Raw genomic sequence first — 24,953 nt, 5'->3', positions numbered from 1 at the left:
TTATACAGGCCAATCTCGTCGTTTATGAATCGCTGGCATGTACATTTCGCAACAAATCACTATATTTCTTGATAACACTGAATGCGAGCTTCTTTCGGAAGAATATCAATTTCGTTAATGGTCCACAATAATTTTTGTGAGATATCAACATCACGAAAGCCGCATTGATATTTAATAGGATATACATCAATGATTTATCTTAAAAAAAAACAGCGATTTAAAGTTTTAAAAGTTAATGTAATAGGCCGAGAATAAGTTCAAACAGCAGAAATCAAAATTTCTCATAAGGGGAAAAGGGATAAATTAGTATTATATTTAATTATCGATTTATTAGAGGAAAACTTTAACTCTGGTTTCGAGTTGTTACATTGCAAGTCTGTTAAAAATAACGACATGTAATGGCGACATATTTATCTTGAACTTATATATATAAATTCATAAAAAATAAAAAAGAGATGATTACATATTTAAAAGCTTATCTATTAAATATTATCCGTTATTACTTTTCTGTTCTGCTTAAAATTTTACATTCATTCAGGAAAAGATCGTTTGAAATTTTTTGAAATTTTTTTCTCATTTTTTTTTTACGTGAAAGAAGAGCACTGATCTTTTTAAGAATGTCGATTTTATTTACATTGACATCAATACATAGTTTCAAAAAGACAACATCACAAGAGATACTTTAAATATTTTTTTCTAGAAATTTAAATAATTTCTGTGTTTTAATATATACGAGATATTAATTATACATTTAAATGAGATAAATTATGTGACTAACTCAAAAATTGTTTAAATTTTGTTGAAGTGACAAACTCGTAAACTATCTAACCAAATTTTTGTTTTGTTAAATGGAAACGACTTTAACACGATTTGAATGAATTCTGAAATGAGACATGTTCTCTGGATTTCTTTTTCGCAGAAACAAACGGTAACTGAATGAAAATGAACTCGCGGCGCGTCGGGACGGCGCCAATAAATCCGCACGTGGTTAATCATTGTGGACGACGTTCCGAGCGAAACGTATGATCCACGCTCGCTCCTATCGTGCGTGTTCGAGTGTAAATGCGATCTGAAAGCCCGATGTAACTTAAGTCGCGTTCGGGACATTTTCGATTCGTATCCGGTGTGAAAAACCTGAAGAAGGCGGGGATGTATCCTTGTCTTCGTGAGAGCACGCCACCACGAAGGCCGTCCCACTCGTTCGCAAGGTCGGTTATTCATCCGCGCCCGTTGCACAAGGATTTCGTTAAATGCGCTTTGTATTCCCCGCCAGTCATCGTCGTCATCATCTTCTATCGTAACCCCAGAGAAATACCGGAACGGACGATCGTTCTAAGAATTTCACCACGTCAGACTGGCAACAGTCTCGAGTTCCGAGAGTACGCCTTGATTTTCAATCCCGCGTGAATGATTTGAAAAAAAATGTGGGAATCTATCTTTCGATGACTATCATTTTCAAGATTTAAGAAATCCTCTCTTCCTTCGAATCACTTTTGGCAAATGCTATAACGTGATGCATGTAGAAATAAGTGTGAAACATCAAACGTGAACTTGCAACTTCAAATTATTTTTATGCGGAATTGTAAGAGCGAGTTGTTAGACGGTATTATAAAGCTACATCTGCGATATCACGTTTGAGAATATATTCACTATCAGAAAATAAAAATTACATACGAATTTTAGTCTCAAAAATGACTCATGGCGAAAGTAGATATTAAATTATTGGTTACATCATTTGGTCAAGATGAAATCTCTCTTTGACTCACTCCATCGTTCATTTTTGTGCATTTGTTTCAAAATACATGTATTTCATAAGATTTATTAAATATTGTGCTAGATTATTAAGTATTGACCTTCATCGAGTGTTACGAGATATTTCTTTTGTCGAAAATTTAATACTGTTGTTTTTCCAAAAATTGTTAATCTGGATATTAAACATCTTGTTAATTAAGCCTTAAATTTAATGATAAATATAATTTCATGTATAAAAGATTATATATATATGATCATATATCAACAATACTGAAGAGAAGCACCGACGATACGGTTCTTAAGGGCACGTGGGCTGTATTTCCAGAATGTCGCTTGACTACAACCGACAGTTTTACTTGCGACCTTCAGTTTGCGGTAACGAGCACTACATGACTAATTAACGTGCTTTAATACGCCATTCTTTTTGCAAGCTCGTAAAACCCACAGCGAGATATCCGCAAATCCGGGACGTAAGTCTAATGTACGTAAGTTTACATTAATATTTATGAATTACTCCGCGAGCATTAATTATTATTGCATCTTCTCCGGCTGACCTGACGACAGACAGACTCGCGTACGTCCAATCGCAAAAGAATATAAACATTTCTTTTTTTCGATCAATAAAGACTTTATTCATAATCTCGTAAGTAATCCTGAAGGGATTTTTTTGTATTTTTGTGTATTAAATGAATTTTTTTAATTATCAGCTTTATACCAGAAAGATTAAATTAAAAGTAATGAAAGCATAATAATAACGTTTATATGTATATATAATTGTTAGTTTTGTATATTTAACGATTTTAAATTTCAAAGGGATCCTTACATACATGTTTCAGTGCGATTTGTAATTATGTATGTTATTTTTTGCTACTTCAGAAACAGCAAGATTAAGTACCTGAATCAGACTCGAAGGAGTCACGGCTCAAAATTTCTCGCTTTATAGGAAAATCTTATATTAAAAAAAAAAGATCTCTAATAAATCTCTAATAAAGATATATATCCTATAAAGAGATATATTGTTGGAAAGCCCTGGAGCATTAATATATGTATTTTTTATATTCCTCTGTTCTATTCGTGGTCTCCAGGTATTCGAGCATTAACATAATCCGAGTCGGCCGGGATGAATCGGAGCATCGGAGGGAGCGTCGCGGCGCGGCGCGGCGCGGCATGGAGATTGAGAATCGCGCGTTAGAGAGAGGGTAGAGCGGGCCCCTCGCGAAGGAAGGAAGGAGGGGGAGGCGCTGATAGAGGCGATCGGCTCTCTCAGATCAGCTGTGAGAGCGGCGTGGCGCCGTGTGCCGCGGCTCTGACCCGCTGTCAGTTGCCCGAGCCCTGTGCTACGGTTAGGACCGCACATAATCGTCACCTTTTACACGAGGACGCGTCGAATTAGCCACTGGCCCTCGCGCCGTATCGTCCTCGGCAGCAAGCTCGTCCTTCACGTGCCCGTTACGAGATTTCGCGATCGGGCGAAATCATCGACGGTAATCGGCATCCGCGAGAGGCGAAAGGCCAGCGATCGCGCAGGGAGCAGCGATCGAGAGCGAGTGTGATCGACCGTAATCCGACCTCCGATCGGACCTCCGATCGCAAGAGAGATAGCTTAACGTGTCATTAAGTCCTTAGTAATCGTCGATTATTACGGGCTGTCGGCCTAATTTTCGAGCGAGCGTGTCCTCTCGTCGGAGGAATCACGAGTCGCGGAGAAGGATTAACGAGTCGCGGTTCGACTTAAGGGCGGACGTGATTGGTGATCCCTCTTCTTTTTTCATCTCTTTCTCTTCTTTTGTGACGTGAAGAAGTGAACATCGGGCTTCGATTTCCGAGGAAACCCCGCGGGTGGCGCGAACCCGAGGAGCTGTGAGCTGACGGCGCGTCCAGGATGATCTGGTAGAGGAGAGCGGGCAACCCCCTCGTTCGAGAGCGAGAAATGGCGTGCGGCATATCGGTCGACGCGACCGCCACGAGCACGGTGCTTCTCCTGCTGGTAAGCCCCCGCGTATTGCTATTTTACGAGCAATCGTACCCCGAGAGGTCGATAACGCGCTAACACGAGGGCGTAGTCGATCCGGACCGGCGATGGTGATAGGAGCCAGAGTCTGCTGTCGTATGTTACGAACCTCCTGTTGTTATTTAAAGTACCCCGATTTTACGAGGCTCGACGACCGTGTAAAATAGGTTTTTTTTTTTTAAATTAGAAAATACAGATCGCTTTAGCGTGATCGGCGTGACCCTACGAGATACGAGATGAGATTAAAAGCAATGAAGTCAAATGTAAGGAAATGTCTGTTATTTCGTTTAGCAAAGAAATATTTAATATTAAAAATAATTACGGGTTGGCGAACGCCCGCACTGTGTCCCGGCTCTCGCGAAATCTCGGTGTATGTACCTTCGTATGCAGAGTATGGCATTCACACACGGCGCGTGCAACGTGTCGACTTGTAGACGTGGCTGGAGTCAAGGATAACGTCGTTATCTAAGCCCGTGCCCGCTATACTTACATCGAGTATACCTGGCGGGATACATGGTAGATACACAATAAACGTCGCGGGCGAATGCTACTTTCGTTATGTGCGGAATGTTAACTTATGGTGGTTCCTGCAAATAATCATGCGCCTTTCCTTGTATAATGCAACGTAAGATGAGATCAATGCAAAAATTTCGTGAGCCGTTTTATAGGCGAGAGAGAAAAAAAAAGGAGGGGAAAGAGGGAGAGAGAGAGAGAGAGAGAGAGAGAGAGAGAGAGAGAGAGAAGAGGAAAGAGGGAATATATACGTGATATTTACATAAATTCTAGCAACGTCAAATGAACTCAATTGATGTAATCGGATGTCTACAAATCTGAATTAAATTGATTTCACTGAATAAATAAATTATTTATAATTAAACAATTTGTGAGTCATATTAGATAATTTATGAATAAGAGGAGAGATAAAGCTGATATTACAAATATACATGGTACATTTAACTGTACGTAATTTATATATGGGTATATTTATCTTGCGTATTTTTATATTAATTATTTTACAGTTTTCTGTCAAGATATCAGAGGAATTTATGAAATAAGGATTTTATTCATAAAATAAATATATACATGTATCACGATTAATATATAAGTAATACTAGTGTCGCTAATTACTCGTTGTGTCTTTCAAAGTTAATTCTAAAGAGATAGCAGCATTAACATAATCTGTTAATAATAATATCCACTTACAATCGATGAATATTAGTCACTTTGATTACCTCTAAATGAGGTACTTGCTCTTTTGAACGAGAAAGATAACACACTTGCATACTTGACTTTTATTTCTCTGAAATAAATTAGAATATATATTTCTTAATATCGAATTTTCTCTCCTTCTCCAGATGAGTTAACTTCGCAATAATACGCAAAGCTTCTTTGCGTATTTAATTAAGATTTAATTAATAATTAGTATTTACTTGATCTATAAGAAATTATGCGCGTTATTCATTGAACTTCTCTAATTAATCATCTGTCTTCTTATCTATTTTGATTCTTCATGTCCTTTTTTTTTTACTGAAATAAAGATCCTACCATAAATTATGTGATTGCACACGGTGAATTTAAAGCGAGAAATTATTTCGCCTAAGTGTATTAATTATTAACGAGCCGCCGTAGTTTGGTAACGCACATTTCAATTAATTAACGCTGGCGATCGTATGACAATTACGGAACTGCCGATCGCAAAGTGATCCAGTTCTTGGTAACTGGTTTGTCCGAATGTCTCCTGCGTAACATTTTGAACAGCGATGTATCTGGAACGTAAGATGTGGTTTTTCTCAATAGTTGCTTTGAAAAATCGTGCGCGATAAAGCAGGATAAAGCAGGATTTACGAATACGTAAAATATAATTTGGAGCATAAATGGTCACGATCGTAAAATATAGATCATTAGTTCATTAAATTTATAGCAATTTAAATGTGAATGTGAATGTGTCAATTTGTTAAATATGAAAGACATAAGACATGAAATAATATAATGTAAAAATTGTTTAAAAAATATGATTTAATTAAGAAAGCCATTTGCAGGCGAAATAATTTAAGTAAATAAATTTAACTTCGATGCTTTTGAAATGCTTTGAAGTAAAGCCTATTTTATTAAAAAATTATACAATATAATGAAGAAAAATTACAAAACTACAATATTGAAAAAATTAAAAGTATGTTAGAGCTATTTTGTGCTCTTTTATGTAAAATTCTTTAAGCTGGTAGTTTTTGTTTTCGTGTAATATTTTGATTATACGATTATTATATTTTTTACATCCATCCCATACGAGTTTACATTGTGTGGTGATGTCGTGTAAGCGAATGTATCTAAAAATAAAAAATTTAAGATGCAATAATTTATCTGCAAAAGTTAACCACATATTGGTGTTCACAAAAAAATCGCACGGTCGAGGCCAATAGCAACCAGTTAAGAAAGGTTTCTGTGGACGAAAGGTGTCAGCCGTATCTTCTAATATCACGGTTATATATGTAATCCTAGCGCAAAGTGTGTAAATTTGTGCCACTATAATACGACATCGTGTAAAGCACACAAGTAATTTTCAACGTATCAAGTGCCTTTTATCTGAGATCTCGTTCCGACATAAATACATTTTCCGAAATCAATTTGCATTGCATTCTGGAATCTTTATGGAAGCCAAATAAGAAAAATAACACGTAACTTTTGTAAAACTTATTTTATGTCACAAAACAAGTATTACACTAAACCCAACATTCCCCCACTGACATATCGTATTTCACAGATTTAACATGTTTTTCCGCAAACCCCTTTGGTAATTGCTAACATTAAGACATACAACATTAAGGATTAACAATGTTGAAACAATCTTAAATCTCGTCTTTTATGTATTCCATTAATTAAGATGCACCGGGAGAACAAGTAGCAAGTAACAAGCATGAACGAAACTGTACTGATGACACTACGAGATATCCGAGCCGTTTCTTAATTCACAACACCAACCAGGTAGTCGCCCTTAATTAGCACGCCCACGCTCCAAAGACCCAAGGTAATTGGATAATGAGCGGTTTAAAAATCAATGCTACTTGTAACGCGCGTATTAACCGAGACCGGAAGCGACGAAAATTGGCATCGGTAGCATCAGTAGCGTTTTTCGCTTAATTAATTACATAGATGGTAAAAATCAATGTAAAATGTAGACACATTGTTCATAGCATTAACGAAAGGTGATTTCCGAGTCCAATAAATTTGATAAACTGTAATAAATACTCCGCTGTTTTTTTTACCATTCTCTTTCTTTTATCATCTCTTTCTTTTTAATTGTTGTGAACAATTTACTTCGTAAATGATTGATGGATAAGCTCTTCTATGTAGTTTTAAAATTAATAATAAAGATTTTATTATCACGGATATTTGATTTCGTGGATATAATATTTTGTTATTTTTTTCAATAGATATGTGAAGTTGCGTGCATATCTTATTATATTTCTGATTTTGAAACAAAGTTATCGAGATTATTTTTTTTTTTTTTAATACGTGGCGTGATGCGTTCGCATGTAACAAGTTACGAAATCACTATTATACGATAAATTTACGATGTATTTTACACTATTATATCCGATGTGAGTCACGAAAAGAGACAGGGATGTAAACTCGATGCTTAAATACCGATTTACTGTCTGAAGCGCAGTGTCGCTTGAAAAATTGTTCTCAAAACGAGGGACGCCCGCATGTCATGTACAAGTGACTTTCCGGCGGGGGGTAAGCATTTAAATGCATCTCTCTAACAGAGAGCGAAGAGAAATTTACGATTTCGCATAACCGTTTTCCACGTGCGCGACACGTAACCCTTGCCCGCGGTTATTGTAACCCAAGGTCACGGTCAAGTGGGATAACGTTAAGCTTCCAGACGATCGGTATACTGTTGTGTGCAAAATTTATGTTCTACGCCTGTCTTGTTTGCATGGTGGTTCATTATAAATCATCAATCTCTATTGACGGTTCCTTTATGAACTCATCTCAGATCTTTCCTTTCAATTGAATATTTTCCTTCTTTGATCGGTAATTTTTTTCAATTTTTTGTAATTTACAGTAATCTTTTAATTTTAATTTACCTTAAAATATTGATTATAAAGCTTTTTCTTTCTTTGTAATTATGATTTTCACCATAATTTTATATGCGCAGAATTATATTTCATAATTTATATAAAACTTCTTTCTTTTCCGAACATTTCACATAATTGAATTTTATATATTATTTAAATGATAAAAAATATTAAAAAGTTCTAAATTCTTTTTCGTATGCCTGTTATAAAAAACACTAGCATTATTTCAGTATAAATTATCAAAGAATTCATAATGTGTTAATTTGCAAAATGATAGCATATATTTTTTTAAAACAAAATTGGCACGCAATCGTGTCAATATTAAATGAATATTGTATTATATACGTTCATATAATTGTAATTTGAATATAACAGTTTTGGTTGAAAAAAAGTCGCCTCGATCGAACATACAAGGTAATCATCGCGAGATGACCTCCGCTCCATAAAAGACATTATCCAGAAGAGAGAAAGAGATTTTTTTACACAAACAACAACCGTTCCAGACTGAGGTATGTGCTCATTGTTACTATCCACAAAACCGGTCCAATGATATTACAGAAAATTTATCGCTCTCGCCTCTTGCGGATGCCGCGTTGTAACGTGGAAGCGCTGCAACGGTACACACAACCGGACAAATTGTAAGAGATTTTGTCAAGATTACTGAGCAATTTACAGAAAGCGCGTGCTTTACGCCATGGTTTTGCAGAATGTGATTATTAATGATCAAGAGAAAATCGATGTAAAACCTGCGTGTCAGTCATTAAAACTCTCGTGGAATCTAGGATAATATGAAACATCGCGGCAAAATTTTATTCTCAGCGACTAGAGCATTTCCGGTATATTTGCACAGCGTTTTCACGCCCTGCATAACATTTAAAAGTGTGCAAAGTACTATATGTGAAATATTAAAACTTGCGTAAGAAACAGAGCTCATGAAAAATTCATTTTGCAGCGAGATACATTTCAAAATCGCACATGTTATCTCTACCACGATACAAAAAGTGCACTAAAAACATTATCGTTCTTTAAAGCGAAATGAAACGTTTATATATTAAAGAAATTATTAAAGTAATTTGATACAAACTTTATTCATTTTTTTCGCAAAAAATTGAGCTGACTCAGTCCAATTGTCCAATTTGTCACGACAAAATATGATTATTTTATTTCGAAAAAATCATTTGCATAATTTTCCTACGATTATTTTCTGTATTAAGTACATGTCAGCGGAGATTAGATGAATATTATTTAACTTGCGTCTGAAAAATCCCGCAATATATTGCTACAACTCCCATGCATCGAAATCACATTCTTGAGATATCGCCGATGTGCCGATTGAGTGCTGGTCAAAAGCGGCGAAAGATGCTTAAACCATATAAACGCATATAAATAAAAACATTTTAGTAAACACAAGTAACACAAGTTTTGCTTTGCGCTTTGCGAATTTATATTTTTAACACGGGAAAGAGACTTTTGATCGTTTATTAAAATATTTCAAGATGCAGTAACATTTATTCTGAAAACTGTGAAATGCATCGAGTGCGTTTATTATTTTATCTCTTTTGCACTTAAATAACTTTATTTTGTATGGTGCAATATCGGGTTGATCACCAATAAGTTGGTAACCAGAGATGAAGACGAATGATTCACGTAGTGCGTAGTCTGCTTACTGACCATCTTGAATCACCTCGATAAGTTGGTAACCTCAAGACAGTCGGTTTGTAAATCTCTCGGTGGCAGCACGTAAAAATGAACCCCTTTTGTCCTGGGATCGCAAATCAATATCCAGCCCTGACTTTTTTATAAAAGCATGAGTAAAAAAGATGGCCTGAGCACAATGTATTTGAACTATTTTTGAATTATTTTTGAATTATTTTTCTGACTGAATATATATATATATATGTAATAATATTTATTTTAATCTTCGGTTGTAGTAAAGATGTTTTGTTTTATGTTTGTTTTATGTTAAGACATATATGTTTAATAATTTTTATGTAATTATTTTATATTTTTTGAATAGCTAAATTGTTGTTAATTCGTCTTTTAAATTACTGTTATTTTACTTTTGTTTATATAAATTTATTACTTTACATTTACGTAAGAAAAAAGCTTTTTTATAATTATTTTTTGTTTTATGGCTAATGATTATCTTGTAAAAAGTTTATCGAGTGAAGAAATTATTCCAAAATTACGCGATGTAAGTATTCTACCCTATATTCAATCATGACAATACCATGTTAGAATGTGATTATTGCATTCACAGTGATAATGTCATAGGTGACTGAAGCCGCGATGCACACTGCACTAATGGAACTAAATCGCGATTAACAGAGAAGATGCATTCGCGTAGAAATACTTACGGAACCCGTTTCACCGAGAAGGATTCGACTAATCGCGTGGTACCGTACGGCCAGAGGAAATACACGAATGGAACCGAAAGATAGCTCTGTTGTGCGTCTCGAAATACCGTTAACGGACGTAAAGACGCGCGGAATTCACGTTGCATTGTGACGAACGCATGTGTAAAGCACGATGATGCCTCGATAACGGTACATTGTAACAGATAAAAAACGCCGGTCGACGCGGCATATGTGCTGCTGTCCAATCCCAACAAAAATAAAAAAAAATAAAAAAAAGAAACTGTAACAGTTGCGGGACCGACGATGGCATTCGGATCGGACTAAAGATGAAGCGTTCTTCGTCACATCGTAAATTCCATCGGTGCAAAAAATCATAATGAGAAACGGTGTCGCTTGGTGTCCGCCGCATAGGCGTGAGAATGAGAAAGAATATATTCGATTAAGGACACAAAAGTGTGAGACTAAAAAGTATATGATTATATCAATTATATCGATATATCGTTGCGCATACTTGACGATGTTACAAAAAAACCGAGTTCGATAATGAGAAACGAATTATCTGATCTGCTTGTTCTTTTCCTCTTCTTTTTTTTTTTTTCTTTCAAGTGATCCGTCCCGGTAGTAGTGTTATTAATAATAATTTCGCATTTATCGAACGAATATTGTTGCGCACGTGTTTCATTTAGAATTGAGAGCCGGAGAAGAGAATCTCTTGGATTTACAATGATTTTGATATCGTGGATCGCGAGTGGCATCAACATGGGTGTGAATTATCGCAGACGGGACAATAATAACGAATGACATGTCAAATTCTCAAGGACCTTATGATATATTATCCCATGTCGTTCTGTGATAGTCCTTCATCGAGGCATGTCGTTAATGTGTTTTTAACGAGTCTTTTTACATTCCTGAGGATTTGTGGCGGGGCACTAAATAATTTCTCATTAGAATAGTCTCACAATTCTTTTCCTGAACTATAAAATTCTTAATATCATGTATATAAATATCGAACCATATCGTGATCCAGGGACTGGCTTGCAGAGAACGAATCACATTCTATGCGCTCTCATCCAATTTCCTGCGGAGTTAATAGAAAATATCCGTTAACGTTTTTTATGAAGCAAAGAGAATACTTCTCCCCGTGGACCGGCTTGACGCGTCACGTAGTTCCTGTCACACAATTAACTCATCATCACGATTAATTGAAACAACAACGCGGTGCCAGACGCTATAAGATCATCTCCCCTTCGCGTTTCAATTTCTCCCTTTTATTCGCAAGATTGTTCGATCCATTTCAACATTTAATATTGTAATTTTCTTTATAACACACACACACATGCACACACACACACACACACACACACACACACAATATAATATAATATAATGTTAAATAATTATATTAATTATATTTTATTGTAGATGTTTTTTTCTTTGACTAGATCAATGGCAAATTTAATTTTTTTAAAATTATTTCTACTACTAGTTTTGAATATAATATTATAAATAATGTTTATCTATTTACCAATAAATATTAAAAATATGGCAATTCTCAAAAAATTATAAGAGGAAACCATTTTTAATATCCCAGGCGAAATCCAAAGCACAATCTCGCATTCCGTTAACGTAGCCACTCGAAGGAGTCTCGTCCTGCATGCGAGAAACTTTCACTGTCAGAATAATTCAAAAGACAATGCGTTCTCGCTCGCATGCAAGTTTCGAACCGATTTGGATGGCGCCAGATATTTTTAAACCAGAACGATAACAGCGGATCGACTGGATTCCGACCGAACCACTGTCTCCAGCCAAGAAGAAGTATTTTGCGAAATCGGAATCGTCAAGAGGAAAACGTCCGCATTACGTTAATATCGACGCTTTGCCTATACTCGCAGCGTTGGGACTGAATTATATTGGGACAATTTTCGAATTAGTCCTAATTTAGCAAGATTAAAAAGAGATTTATATAATCAAGAGAATTATATTTTTTATGTGACGTTTATAAAAAGTAAAAACTAAAAATTAGGGCAAATACAATTTACGTAAATTTATAATTTCTAGATATATCGATTCTATTGGTGAGAAAAGGTTAATAAAGATTTCATGAATGTTAATTCAAGAAATTCAGAATAGAAAAAAGAATTAATACATGATTTGGAATACATTAAGCAACATTCGAACGTTTTACGTTATTTTTAGTTTCTCGAAAGTGGGCCGATATTGCGTAACGAATGGGCAATAACAATTTAGTTAACGAATCTATCGTTTGGTATCAATCCTGAATTATTAGAAAAAATACAACTAGTCTCACCCACATGAAACTTTGTGAGCACCACGGATCTATTGAGCGAGAGCAAGACTTCGTTAGAAAATCCTGCCTACGCTCGCACCACCGTAATAAGTCAGCGATGCTATCAATCGCGATGCATTGTTTGTGCGAATGTATGTATCACCTCTGCCTAGCACCCGCTAGATTGACATCAAGCGATCCATTAATTGTTGCGAAATGCTGAAATGGATAGTCAAGCGAAAGATTCGATCGAGAGAGAGAGAGAGAGAGAGAGAGAGAGAGAGAGAGAGAGACGCCATTATATCACGTATGATCAATATTCAATTAAAATTTTACTTTATCTAAAACCTGAAATCTACTTTATATATTTTCATGAACTTATTTTCGCGAAAGCGTGAAAAAATTTTCGATAATCTATTTACAAATAGGTTATTGAAAATTTATACATAAATTTATACATTCCTTTTGTAAGAACCTTTTATTCCGAATTATTCTCGGAGTAAGTTCGTAGTTCATTGGTTAGCTAGGTGCTTCATTGGTTAACGTAATTCACGAGGGATTGCATTAAACCAAACGATATTTCTTTACCGAAGAAGCGTCATTAATTCCGGATGATTCTAACGTATAGCGTTGGCCTAACAATTTAACTTACCAACGTACTCAGACTCTCACATTAAGAGGCTTTAATCTCAAAGCGTTTATCGCTCGTGTCATTTGCATGCAACGTTTCTCAGGCAGATCGTCGATCATAAATTTTTCCGGGATAACAACTCGCAGAAAATACGACAGCGCGTAAAAATTCTCATCTCCCTGCGAAACAGGTAAAGGGCCCGACACGAATTCCCTCCTTCCACCCCTTCTCCGCTAAGCTGTAAAACATTTGTCGACGAAGAAATCAGGTAAAGAAGAGTGACTATTAATAGAATTGTACTCTCGGCGCACTCTATATATAGTCATAGGATGTAGTTTCGACGGAAGTGATTTTGTATCGATTTTCTGATATGGTATGCGTTAAATGTTCGACAAACGTGTGGACGTTTAAACATATATAAAATGCATAACAACACGTCAAAAAAATGCGCTCTTAAAGTTTATGCCGAAACTCATAAAATAAGAGAGCAGAAATTTGGTGATTAATTCGTTTGTGTTTTCCATATGATAGGATTAAAATTCCGTCTATCCACTCGTTGGTCGAGACTGCATGTAATGGTAGCATCGCGAACTCATTGGCAGTCACCGCGTTTATTTATACCCCTCGAGGCAAGGTGGAGAAAAATGATATTCAGCACCCACATTTCGTGCTCTCGTGTACGACCTTAGCTCGTAAATCCTCGCATTCGTTGGGAAACAGATTGAAGATTGTGTTGGCCGTATTCCTCGTTGAATCCCGGTGGACAGGTCGATATCTCTCAATTGTATCTTTTTAATTTAAAAAGGTGAACCCAATGCCGAACTGTTTCACTGACTACTGAGTCTCCAATTCCAACTGTGTTACAAATCCGGTGTACAGAAAGCGAATATCGCTCTCTCTTTAAATATCAGTTTTTTAGCCTACTTCTATCCGTGAACTGGTTTCGCGATATGAGTTTTTACTAAAAGAAAATCTGATCAAAGTAGGACAACATATGCTACGTACGTTATTTACTTAAATAATAGAATTATTGATTATTGATATTTAAAACATATGCTTTCTATCTACACACAAGTGTCAAGACTTATGTTATTAGCATTTTATTTAATGATGCGATATTTATTGGGGCAATCGTGAATCTATTCAACATGCCAACAGCAACGTCAGTTTAATGATCACTGCCTTCGGAATGCGTCGTCGTGTTGAATTCCATCTCGGTTTCCCTCCTTTTTCCCCGTTCCGCCTCCTTCCGCAGCATCAACGGCAGGAATCGAGCCGTGCGCGGGACCGATCTTATGGGGAATTTCGAGAGGAGCTTTAGTATCCTTATCTCGACGTGGCTATTCCTTGCGTCATATATTTAGACCGTTGACGCCAATCGTCGCGATGGGTTGGAGGACCTCGGCAAGGACGTAGGCGAAGGTAGATTTGGCAAATAGCCATACCTTTACCTCCTATGCATATCCCATTATATCCCATACATACATTTTCTTTTCATGTGTTTTTCTTCTTTTTTGCACGTACAAGACTTTCTCTGTGATGCCTGATACCGATCAACTGTTGACAGCAATCTTCCTGTGAAATCATTTAATTTGCTACTAAGCTCATTATATATTAACTTTATTATATCGATAGTTATTTAAATCAGTATTTAAAAACACGGATTTGTAAGACTTAACATGCTTTGCAATATTCACCATAATTTTAGGAATAAAAAATCATCTCGATTATTTTATTTATGTTTTATACAAAACTAACTTTTAGACAATGTGTAGATTAAATTATATTTTTTTTTAGACAATGTATATGTTAAATTATCTTCTCTTTATGATAAATTTTTCGAATCTTATTAAAATATAATTGACAAATTTTTATTTCATTTCTTTGATAATATTGATATATTTTGAAATATCGACAGTTCTTTAAGACGTTTGATAATAAAGTTCTCATGTATTCATTGCAATATCTATGAAATTGTTCACGAAACTTGCCGAAAAGAGCTGTGAGATAATCGAACGATTTTTCCAATTTTTTTTTTTTCCTAGGGGGCGGTATAATTGATTTCATCCTCAAGGTAAACTTGGCAGGACTTCACTTAAACCGGATGGATAATCTTCGGCCGAGTGTGAATGTAGGGACCTTACGGGCAATTAAGCGGTCTTTATGAGCATACAATGTGACATATTCCCCGTGTAATTTCTTCGGGTGAATGCATAAACGAATATACGAGATAGAGCGCGCGTATGTGTCATTTCGTATTTTCTTCGTTTTAATTACATCTCTTTGTGTTCAAATTCGTTTTCAAGGAATTCTGTGATGCGGCTTCCCTTAGGCCAAAAGATCTCTATCGGCTTGCGTCTTGCGGGGCTTGAAATTCTCACGTAAGTGCGCGACAATGTTAATCCACTTTGAAATAGTACTCGCGATACGCGATATAATTTCGTATTAATTTAATCCAAAGTGCAAGTGTCTTCAATCGGTCGCTATCGTAACGCGACAACAACCAAGAGGCTCTTCTGATAAAGTACATCAGTATATACTTAGCTAATTATACCTCTTGCTTTCGGAATAGTTTCGCTTTTAAGCTTACGTTTCTTTACCGCCTGCTGAGTCCCTGAAATATCCGAGGGATTGGATACACATGCGACAATAAATATTAGAAAGAGGATGATGGATTTAAATAAATTATTATTCATAAAAATGTATGACAGTAGTAAGTTGTACAGTTAGAAGTGGAGATGAAAATTTTATTGACGTCCATACATCCCGAACAAACTGTTTGGTATTCCTTAGGGAAGTCAAGAATCTGAAAGGTGGGGAATCTTATGTAGAGCTACTCGATACGAACGGCATTGAACGACCTTCACAAATCGGGGTCTCTGTCCCGTGAACGACTCCACGCGGGAAGAGAATTTTTATGTTCGGCCATATCAACGCAACGCACACATTGAGACGTGTAGACATCGTAACTGACACCGGTCGAACTATGTGATATCCTAACCACTCTGTGATAATCTCTCAAAATACAATATCGTGCAGCTCGATCGCGGCTATAAATATCTTCATTGGCGACAATGCGGCATCGGCCGGTCGCGGACTCGAGAAATTTGCCGCTATCCGTAGTTAATGTCGTTCGTTACGCTTCGGCATAATAGGGAAGGTCAATGCGACTTGTTCTTGTTTCCACGTTATGGCTGTAAATAAGAATCGCGGCATAAAAACACGCGCCAAGCAGATTTATAACGTGGCGTTTAAATATCGTCAGTAGGTAATTTAAATATCATCCAGCTACTGAATCTAGAATCGAAACGACCAGATGATGTCATCATGACACTGCTGGGATGACTGCATACATCATTTTTCTCCTATTTAATTCCGTCCGTTAAAGAGACACACCGTTATAAGTATGAATTTAATGCATGTATTCTTCTATATTTAGCATAGAAATATAGAGAGAAACCAGACGTAGCTATTTCGAGAAGAATAAAATTTTTCGGAATTAGTAGAAATTATCTTCATGATTTAGTTGACAAACAGTTGGGCGCGATACCCTTTGGACTGTTTAATAAAATGTATGCCGTGCATTTAAAACATTTGCACATCGCATTTACATTCAAGTTAGATCAATAAGGCACAACGGCTTGAATTCGCTATTATTCATTTGAAATCGCCGCGAAACGAATCAGAGATGTCATCAGGAATGATTAGGCTCTCGGTTCGTTCATTTAAAACGCGCTCGGCTGGTGACCCTTGATCCGGATGTCGGCGCGTTCGGACACGCGATGGTCCCTACGAGATACATTATTACCATATGTGCGCATCCGGGGCAGACTAACAACGAACGATGCGATTTATGGGGCCCAACTCTTCCGGCGAGAGACGAGAGCGCGCGACGCGGGTGCTTTTCGACGAGACACGCGAACAATGCGGAGAGGAGTAACAATGTTTTGTTACTTGGGCTCTAATTGGGCGAGTGGTCGTATTTTAAAAACCCTCGAAATAAACGAGTACGAATAAATTGCACGACCACCGATCGGTATCTTATCGAAGCGTATTTGTACTCGTTGCACGTCCTTAATATGTATGATAATTTATACTAATATACGTCTGTAAGATTACTGCAATAAATCTTTTTTTTAAAGTTTTACGAAATCGAAAATATATAAGTAGGTTTATCTTATTACACGCTACTCCACGTGACACTCTGACGTTCCCTCGTGATTGTGCATTATTGTATTTTTAATATATTCAGATTGCTATAAATAATTATTTTTGTGGGTGCAATTTTTAGAAAGTAAATAGAAAGATATTTATGTATATTCAAAATTATTGAATAATTTTTTTTACGAAAAGAGTTCGATAATCTATTTAAATATCAAATAAAAAAATACTGATAATTAAAAATTTCGAAATGTATATATATGTCGTTAATGTGAAAAATATAAAACGGTTTTTTGTGTATGTAGTGTTGATAGTTGAACTAATACTTTAATTGTATCGGTTTGGAAATCGAGCCCTTGCACAACATACATTTTAAGTATGTATGTTCAAACGCGTTCTTTAGGCCCTACGTGTGTTTACGAGATAAAAAAAAATGATTTAAGATGTCGTAAGATGTCATTTACGTCATTAAATTAATTCACGGCACCCATGGTCCATATTTAACAGCATTCCTTTTGACTTTACGACGTACCTCGACGTACTTTGCACCGTCGAAAAAGCATTGTCGGAACGAAAATCCTGTCCGAGTGCTCCGTGCTTTCGTATAAAAGTGAACTTTTACTTTTCATGAAACGGGTTGGATTGTAATCATCCGATATAAATATCCTTTTGCTTCCTTAATAAATTTTTATATCTCTGTTAAGCAGTTTAATTGTTCATAAATCGCCCGCGAATTTGTCAGGCGAGTTCGCAAAAGGGAAGATATTACCGGTGTATCGCGTAACATGTTATCTCTTTGAAGATATAAACGGCGATATAATTAAAAATATTGTTGCAAAAAAAAATGCTTGATACGGTTGACAAATATAGAATATTGTGCAATGTGTTACGACATAAAGGGCCGGTTGTTGCAGTAAAGTTGCAACTTAACTTTCTGACAATTGCTATTTTTTGCATCTTACGATCATGTCGTGCTTACAATGACATATCATCAAAATATATGACTGATCTCTTACATAATGAGAAAATAAATAAATTATGGGAAATCGAGGGTGTACTGGCTAGTTTAATAAAAAAACCTGGTCGTTGTGATGACAGATTTTCAAAACGCGCGTTACGAAGATCAATGTATTCGACAATTTAATCGTATAAATATAAATCTTTTTTTAGAATTTTTCAAGGAGACAAACTTTCGGAAATTAAACATGCCAAAATACATAATGATGTTTTAATGCACTCGTTCGGATTTTGGAGTAAACGGTTCACACTCACGTGCGCCAGATAGAGAGAACTGCATATATATTTGAATATATATTTTAGACACTTCGAGTGCAGCAAATTACTTTTTTCACCTCTACGCCTCTTTGCCTCGCGCAAAGACGCAGCGCACAGAGGATAAAAATCGCAGTCGCCATTAAAGTCATCTCGTATTTCCCGTGATTTACGACTGCACGCAACGCTTGGAGCACGGATGCCGTTATATATACAATATACATATATTCTCGTCGTTTTCTCGCACGTGTCCATCGATGCTCGGCTAAGTGCGCCCGCGTGCTGATGTCCGTGTATTCAACTTTGAGAGTAACTTACGCACTGCCGTAAGCCAAGATTACATTTTAAGTGAAACCTACATATAAATTCTTTAACTCGTCTAAAAACGTACATAATTAATGTAATTTAGAATACAAAGAAAACGGTCGTTGTCTTATTATCTCTTTTCTCGCGGAGATTACCTCGAAATATGTTTTTCTGGCCGTATTATTGAAGAGATTAATGAAAAGTGTACACGACGACCCTCGCACACTTTGATTCTCGTAATTCTTCGGGGTCGTTTTTCAAATACCGAAAATTGGGTCCCGTACATTGCGTACGGTACAATACGAACTGACCCTTATTTATGCACTCGTTCGTTCGTGTCACGGCCATCCAAAGGCAGAGAGCAACATATATTATGCGCCAGATAGTGGAATGTTGTTCATCAGTCACACCGAAATCTGGACCGGTCATCAAAAAAATTCGGCACGACGAAAGTCTTATCGAACAGCGTGATCGGTCGCTCCGTCCATCGGACGCGTTTAATCGTATACCTTAGACCATTTTAATAAATTTACATCTCGCGTAATTTGTCACGGGAATAGAGAGAAAAAGACCTCGATAACCTGTTACTCGTCACGCTTAAGTGACATAATGGTTGCCGAGAACGCGGCACGAGAGAAAAAAATATGAAACTTTACGATGATCCGTATCTCATTAATTAAATCCGGAATAAATTTGCGATGAAAGACGAGCGACGGTGTGTAAACGTAAAAAGAAGAAGCCAATCGTACTAAGTTACGCACAATGAGTGTACCACTAAGATTAATTGCTCAGTTATCTAATTCAATTTGCTTGTAATTTTATCAATTTTCTAAAAGAACGCGGTGTACGAATGCATAGATATTTTAGAGCCTATTTTATATATTAAAAGAGCCTCTTAGGTTAAGGGCTAATCTCTGTCGCGGCATTCTTCGATTAGTATTTTTATAAAACGCACCGACGTCAGTTCCCACGCACGAGGAAACAAAATTCCGCGAAGCGAAGCGTCTTCAGATTTTGCATCTTCTTGCGAATGGGAATGGGAATCGCGCTTACTCGAATGTACCGATAAGGTCCGCGACCTAAGGCCCGCTGCATGCAGCCTCGTGTATTGAATCACCGCAGGTACCTACTTCGCCTCTAGCCCACTTAACGTTACTACCTGTAATCGCTACAACTGTCTGATATTCAACGAGCGGCAACGAGCGGGACTGGATGATGCGAAAATAAACATTCTCCTCGAGAGCGGCACTTACCGATTGATCATGAACGAAGAAATGTTTATTTTTTTTTCTTAATTATTATTTCTCCGAGAGATCGGAGAAAAAGGAAGGTTGAACGGTTTCCTGAAAAATTCATGTGCGAAAAATTCATCGTCAACTCCGATCTTAAAATCTTATCTCGACTTTATTATTTTCAATACTCTTATTTTGGAATGCTTTTGCTTTGAAATGGATATGTCTATTTTCATATCATTTGTCGCACGTGTATAAACATGCTGCAGGAATGTGCTATGTAAACTTCGAGAGTATTGTGATATGACGTTGCAAAATGAATTAAGATGATTAATAATAAGACAATAGATACGAAGAATAAATTATGGATCTGAAATCTTAATCACCTTTGTAACGTCGTTATTCTAATCGTTTTTATCTCGCAATGAGTTTCTAGAAAGTCAATAAGATAACAGTCATAGTTATTCATTTGTATGATAACAGACGGTTGTCACGCTGCCGGATACCAGTCGTGAACCACTATGCGATTCCATAGCCGTACATAATTTTTTCATTAAATGGGTGTGCATGATGGCATTTGCAATTTAATTTCCAGACACATATCCGTAATTTATGTCCCGCCCATGCTCGCCCATCCCGATTGAGTTACTACAACGGACAATTAACGAGAGAGCTACGTCTGTTATCGCGATTATTTTGCGGAGCGATGAGCTACGCCGCGAACATATGTATCTCGGAGCGAAAGAAAGAGAGAGATAAACCGCAACCAATCACGATTTCTTTCACTCGGCGACATGGGCCGTCGATCTGCATTAATTAAAATGTCAACCGAGAAAAAGGAGTCACGTCCAAGGCAACGCATGTCGCTGCGACAGTTTTAAAATGCGATGCGAATGGGCGGTAAATTATATACCTTTGTCTCGTTTCGGAAATACGGCGATTAGACTAACAGCTACTTTTGTTATGCACTGATTTGCGATGTGGAACGTATCCGCCTTATAGATTTAATCGCTACGCTCGTTATGTAAGGACACTAATTATCAGAGTGTCAAGTAAAGTAGACTTTACCTTCCAGTTCTGCTTGTTTCACTAGTCAAACGAGTCCGATAATGTATTACATAAAAAAAAAAAACAAAAAAAAAAAAACATATTCGCTCGTTTGACATCGATTCGGGCGTGTGTCATCGGGGACGGGTTCGTGGGTTGGGCGAACGCGAAGGAAACGCGCGATTAATATATCCGACTCGTGTCGATGTGACACACGACGGCGCGATACTCGCTTAATTGTAACATCTTTTTTCCGCACGGTTATTAGCCGTTGAGACGAGCATCGGTCGGCCGCAATAAAACCGGCAATGCACGGCGAGGTGTATTGTGCAAGTGTGCGTACTATGTAGGAGTACCTTGGGTGTTGGAGTACCGGGCGAGATATGCCTTTCACATAACTGTGAGTAAATGCCAGGCCGTAGCCGCGCGCGCTGGCGGCTCTCCATGCTCCACCTCCTAGATGAGACCTATTCTCTATCTATCCAGCCGAGCAATAAGCAATAACTTGCAATAACTCTCGAGACGACGCTCCGTTACGTCGAAAAACTATGATTTTGACCTATATTTCTCATACGCGCACATGACCGCACGCGTCTTCAGTCCGCGAATCCTCTTTTTAAAACGAGCGCCGCCTAGAAATGGTTTCTAAACGGCAATTATTACGTGTAAATTATTATAAAATTGTACAGTCGTTATTAATGATTTTATTGTAATAAATGAGTTATTAATGTGACAGGATTACCTTGAAATCTTGACGAAGTTGCCGCAATGAGAGCTTAACTATATATATATATATCTCTTAGAGAGATCTTATTATAATGGACTTAGAACGAAGCTTTATTTAATTTTCAATCAACGTCTATCGTGTGTAATTCAACGTATAATGAGATTTTAGTACGACAAGCTTAATATCGAAAAACCGTTCGATGTAATCAGACTTTATCATGAAATTATGAAATCTTTTCTCAAACACAAGCTTTTAATAAAACATGATACAACGTTATATGTAAAATTTGAACGAATATTGATAAAAGAAATTTCTGAAAATCCTTTTCGTCTCGGATAAAAATTTGCTTTTACTTTAGTTCGTTCAATCATTATTTAGCAACTAAATGGAAAAGTATTAACGCATCGAAAGTATTGGCACGATGTACCGCAACGATGTCGACAAGGCTGCATCGCATAGCTTCGCGCGATGCAGCTGCCGCGACGCTCGTGAATCCTCGAGGAGATCCCTGATCTTCCATGTGACGGCAGAAATATCTCGTGAAACTGCAATAACGATCGCGATGCACCACGCGAAATTCAGAGTCGATCCACACGATACGATCGTGCGTTTTTTTTTTTTACAATCCGCGCGACATGTGTTGGATTGAAGTTACGATTCATCTGTTATGCGGCTACGTTGACAATGAAAAAAAATAACATAACCGTTATATCAAAATTAAAAGCGTCGTGTAATCGTAAAAGAACCGTAACTCGGATTGTCGGTCGAATATCGGTAAATTCTGAATGCGTTTTAAAATGCACCCAGCGGTTGTGGCATTGGCACCAAAATTTATATTTGCATTTATAGGACCGCCTAGATCTCGACGTTGCGTAATCTTAAATAAAAGTACGTGTTCCACATTCGAAATGTCACGATTGTTGTATTACGATATGATGTTTTCGATGATCGGTCGTCAGTAGTGAGAGATGTTGCTCGCCAGCCACGGCAGCAAGTTTGATCGAAATGTACTTACATCATAAATCACGTTGTATGTCGTGATAGCACGATACAATAGATAAGTTCATATGAATCAACAAGAATAGAAATGTATGTTCAATATTATTCTACTAAATTTCTTGCTTTGTATTTTATTGGTGGATTTGATGAATTTGAAATTTCTTTGTTATTTGGAAAAATTTCACAAAAATATAACTTTTATATTAAATGTTAAACATCTTCCCCCCCCTCTCTCTCTCTCTCTCTCTCTCTCTCTCACATGAAGAATTTTCTTTATACATTTACTCTACGTTTAATGTCATACAACCATAATTCGTGACCAAGTTATAATTTTCTTTATAGTTGCGTAACTTACAAACGTTACCTATTTTTTTTTTTTGTTTTAAATACAAGCTACCGTTAGATAAAATCGAATAAAATCGGATATCCTGTTATAGATTACGCTCCCAGCGTCTTTAGTGCCACGTCGCGAAGGCCGGTCGCAATGCAACGCACAATGAACACATACTGGATTCTGTTAAGCGGGGCATAAAAGTGAGGAAAGAGTAAGACTGACGGTAATAATTGATCGTTAATGTGCCGGCCGTTTAATTCTGTTAAGCCGGCCGTTTAATTAATTCTTTCGGGACACGCGCACCGCACGATTACTTCATGTCCCGGAGAACGATTATTAAAACGTTCCTGCGGCCCGCGACCGCATAAGAATACCCGGCAAAATTATCCTTCTCTCATCGTGTGAGCCTGTCCTTCCGACGTCGGGATCGTCTGACACGTTGTCTACCGCGAACCGTGAGCCTCACTTTGTTTGAGCCGAAAGTGCCGAGAGTACGGAGCAGGAGAGGAAAAAATATTAAAGATCCTCGAGCGACCGCAGGGTGCCGTCGACGAGAGCGCGACGTTCTCTCCTCTCCTGTTCTCGTCGAGGAGAGAACTTTCGGTGTCCTTGCGCGAACACATGCCGAGTACCCACATCTCAATTAAATTCCGATTGAAAATCGACACTCGCGATATTCCTCACACCTCGTAAAACGACGAGATAAACACGGGTTACTCTTCCACCATTAAAATACCCTAGACGCAGTTTCGTGCCAATGGTCACGTAATGGGTGGAACCCATTTTGTTCTCTTCGTTACCTGCACGGCCTTTTTGAAGTTTTTTTACAGAGAAGAACACTCGACACGCCAAATGTGGTTAAAGTAACCAGCAAATGATGCTTCGTGACGGATTCGACAGAAAGAAATAGAAAGGTTTTTATTGAAAGACAAAGACGCCTTTCGAAGAATCTCAACTTACGAATGATATCCTGATGAAAAAAGCGGGCGACAAATATAAAATTTCTTTTTTTGTTTGCGGAACGATTGTGTGCGCGTGTGTAGAAACGGAAGTAAAATATTTTATAAAAATGTGCGCTTAAATAATTTTTTTTTTAAACTGATTACTGTACAGTTTAAAAAATTAGTCAGCTGAGGCTTGTTTCTCGGTTGTTCTCTAGGTATAATCATGGCACAGCCTTTCACGATCACGAACGCAATCATACTTACCTTCGACCGCACTCGTGCCGCACTCGCTCCGCTCGTATGCGAAACGCGTTTCAACCGTGTCGGTGGCTAAACGTCCCTCTTCTTGCTCTGCTTTCCTGACGTAATCACGCAAGGCCGCGGCGAAGAAATCGCTCCGAGCGGGGCTGTCTACTTATAAAACACTTGGAATAACTAATTCTCAATAATATTCGGCGATATCGTGACAGGCGCGTATCGCATTATCATAATCATTCCGAAATCGGATCGCATTACAATCTTCGAGTCACCAATGTATCAAATTAAAAAAAAAAATTCTGTCTTCCCACTTTCAAATCTTGTAACAAGAATTCGAATGATACTTATTGAATCTCTGAACCAAATACATATTTATCTTCTTGTTATTATATATAAATTATATTGTGTTTTCGTTATTACATGAAAAATATTGTTATATTTACCCATAAAACACTATATTTTTGGCTACATTTTTTATCGTGGTTGCACGCAGGCCGTATATTTATATACGTCTCGTTCCCGTTTAGTTCGATAATTGCCGTTTCATCGTCGACGT

The 24,953-nt window shown here is 37.2% G+C and overlaps 1 protein-coding gene across 1 annotated transcript in view; it reads left to right on the top strand.

Annotated features, from left to right (window-relative positions):
• Positions 1 to 2,981: 2,981 nt before the first annotated feature.
• LOC105425315 (uncharacterized) overlaps positions 2,982 to 24,953 on the top strand; it is a 37,809-nt gene continuing 15,837 nt past the window's right edge. Inside the window, exon 1 of the mRNA XM_011636030.2 lies at positions 2,982 to 3,739. Within this exon, the coding sequence (XP_011634332.1) occupies positions 3,683 to 3,739 (57 nt within the window). The 5' untranslated portion in view covers positions 2,982 to 3,682. The remainder of the gene's footprint in view (positions 3,740 to 24,953) is intronic.

This window comes from Pogonomyrmex barbatus, unplaced genomic scaffold (genome assembly GCF_055798465.1).
Source record: "Pogonomyrmex barbatus isolate J1 unplaced genomic scaffold, ASM5579846v1 scaffold1, whole genome shotgun sequence".
Classification (NCBI taxonomy): Eukaryota; Metazoa; Arthropoda; class Insecta; order Hymenoptera; family Formicidae; genus Pogonomyrmex; species Pogonomyrmex barbatus.
This window is presented reverse-complemented; position numbering and strand designations above follow the sequence as displayed.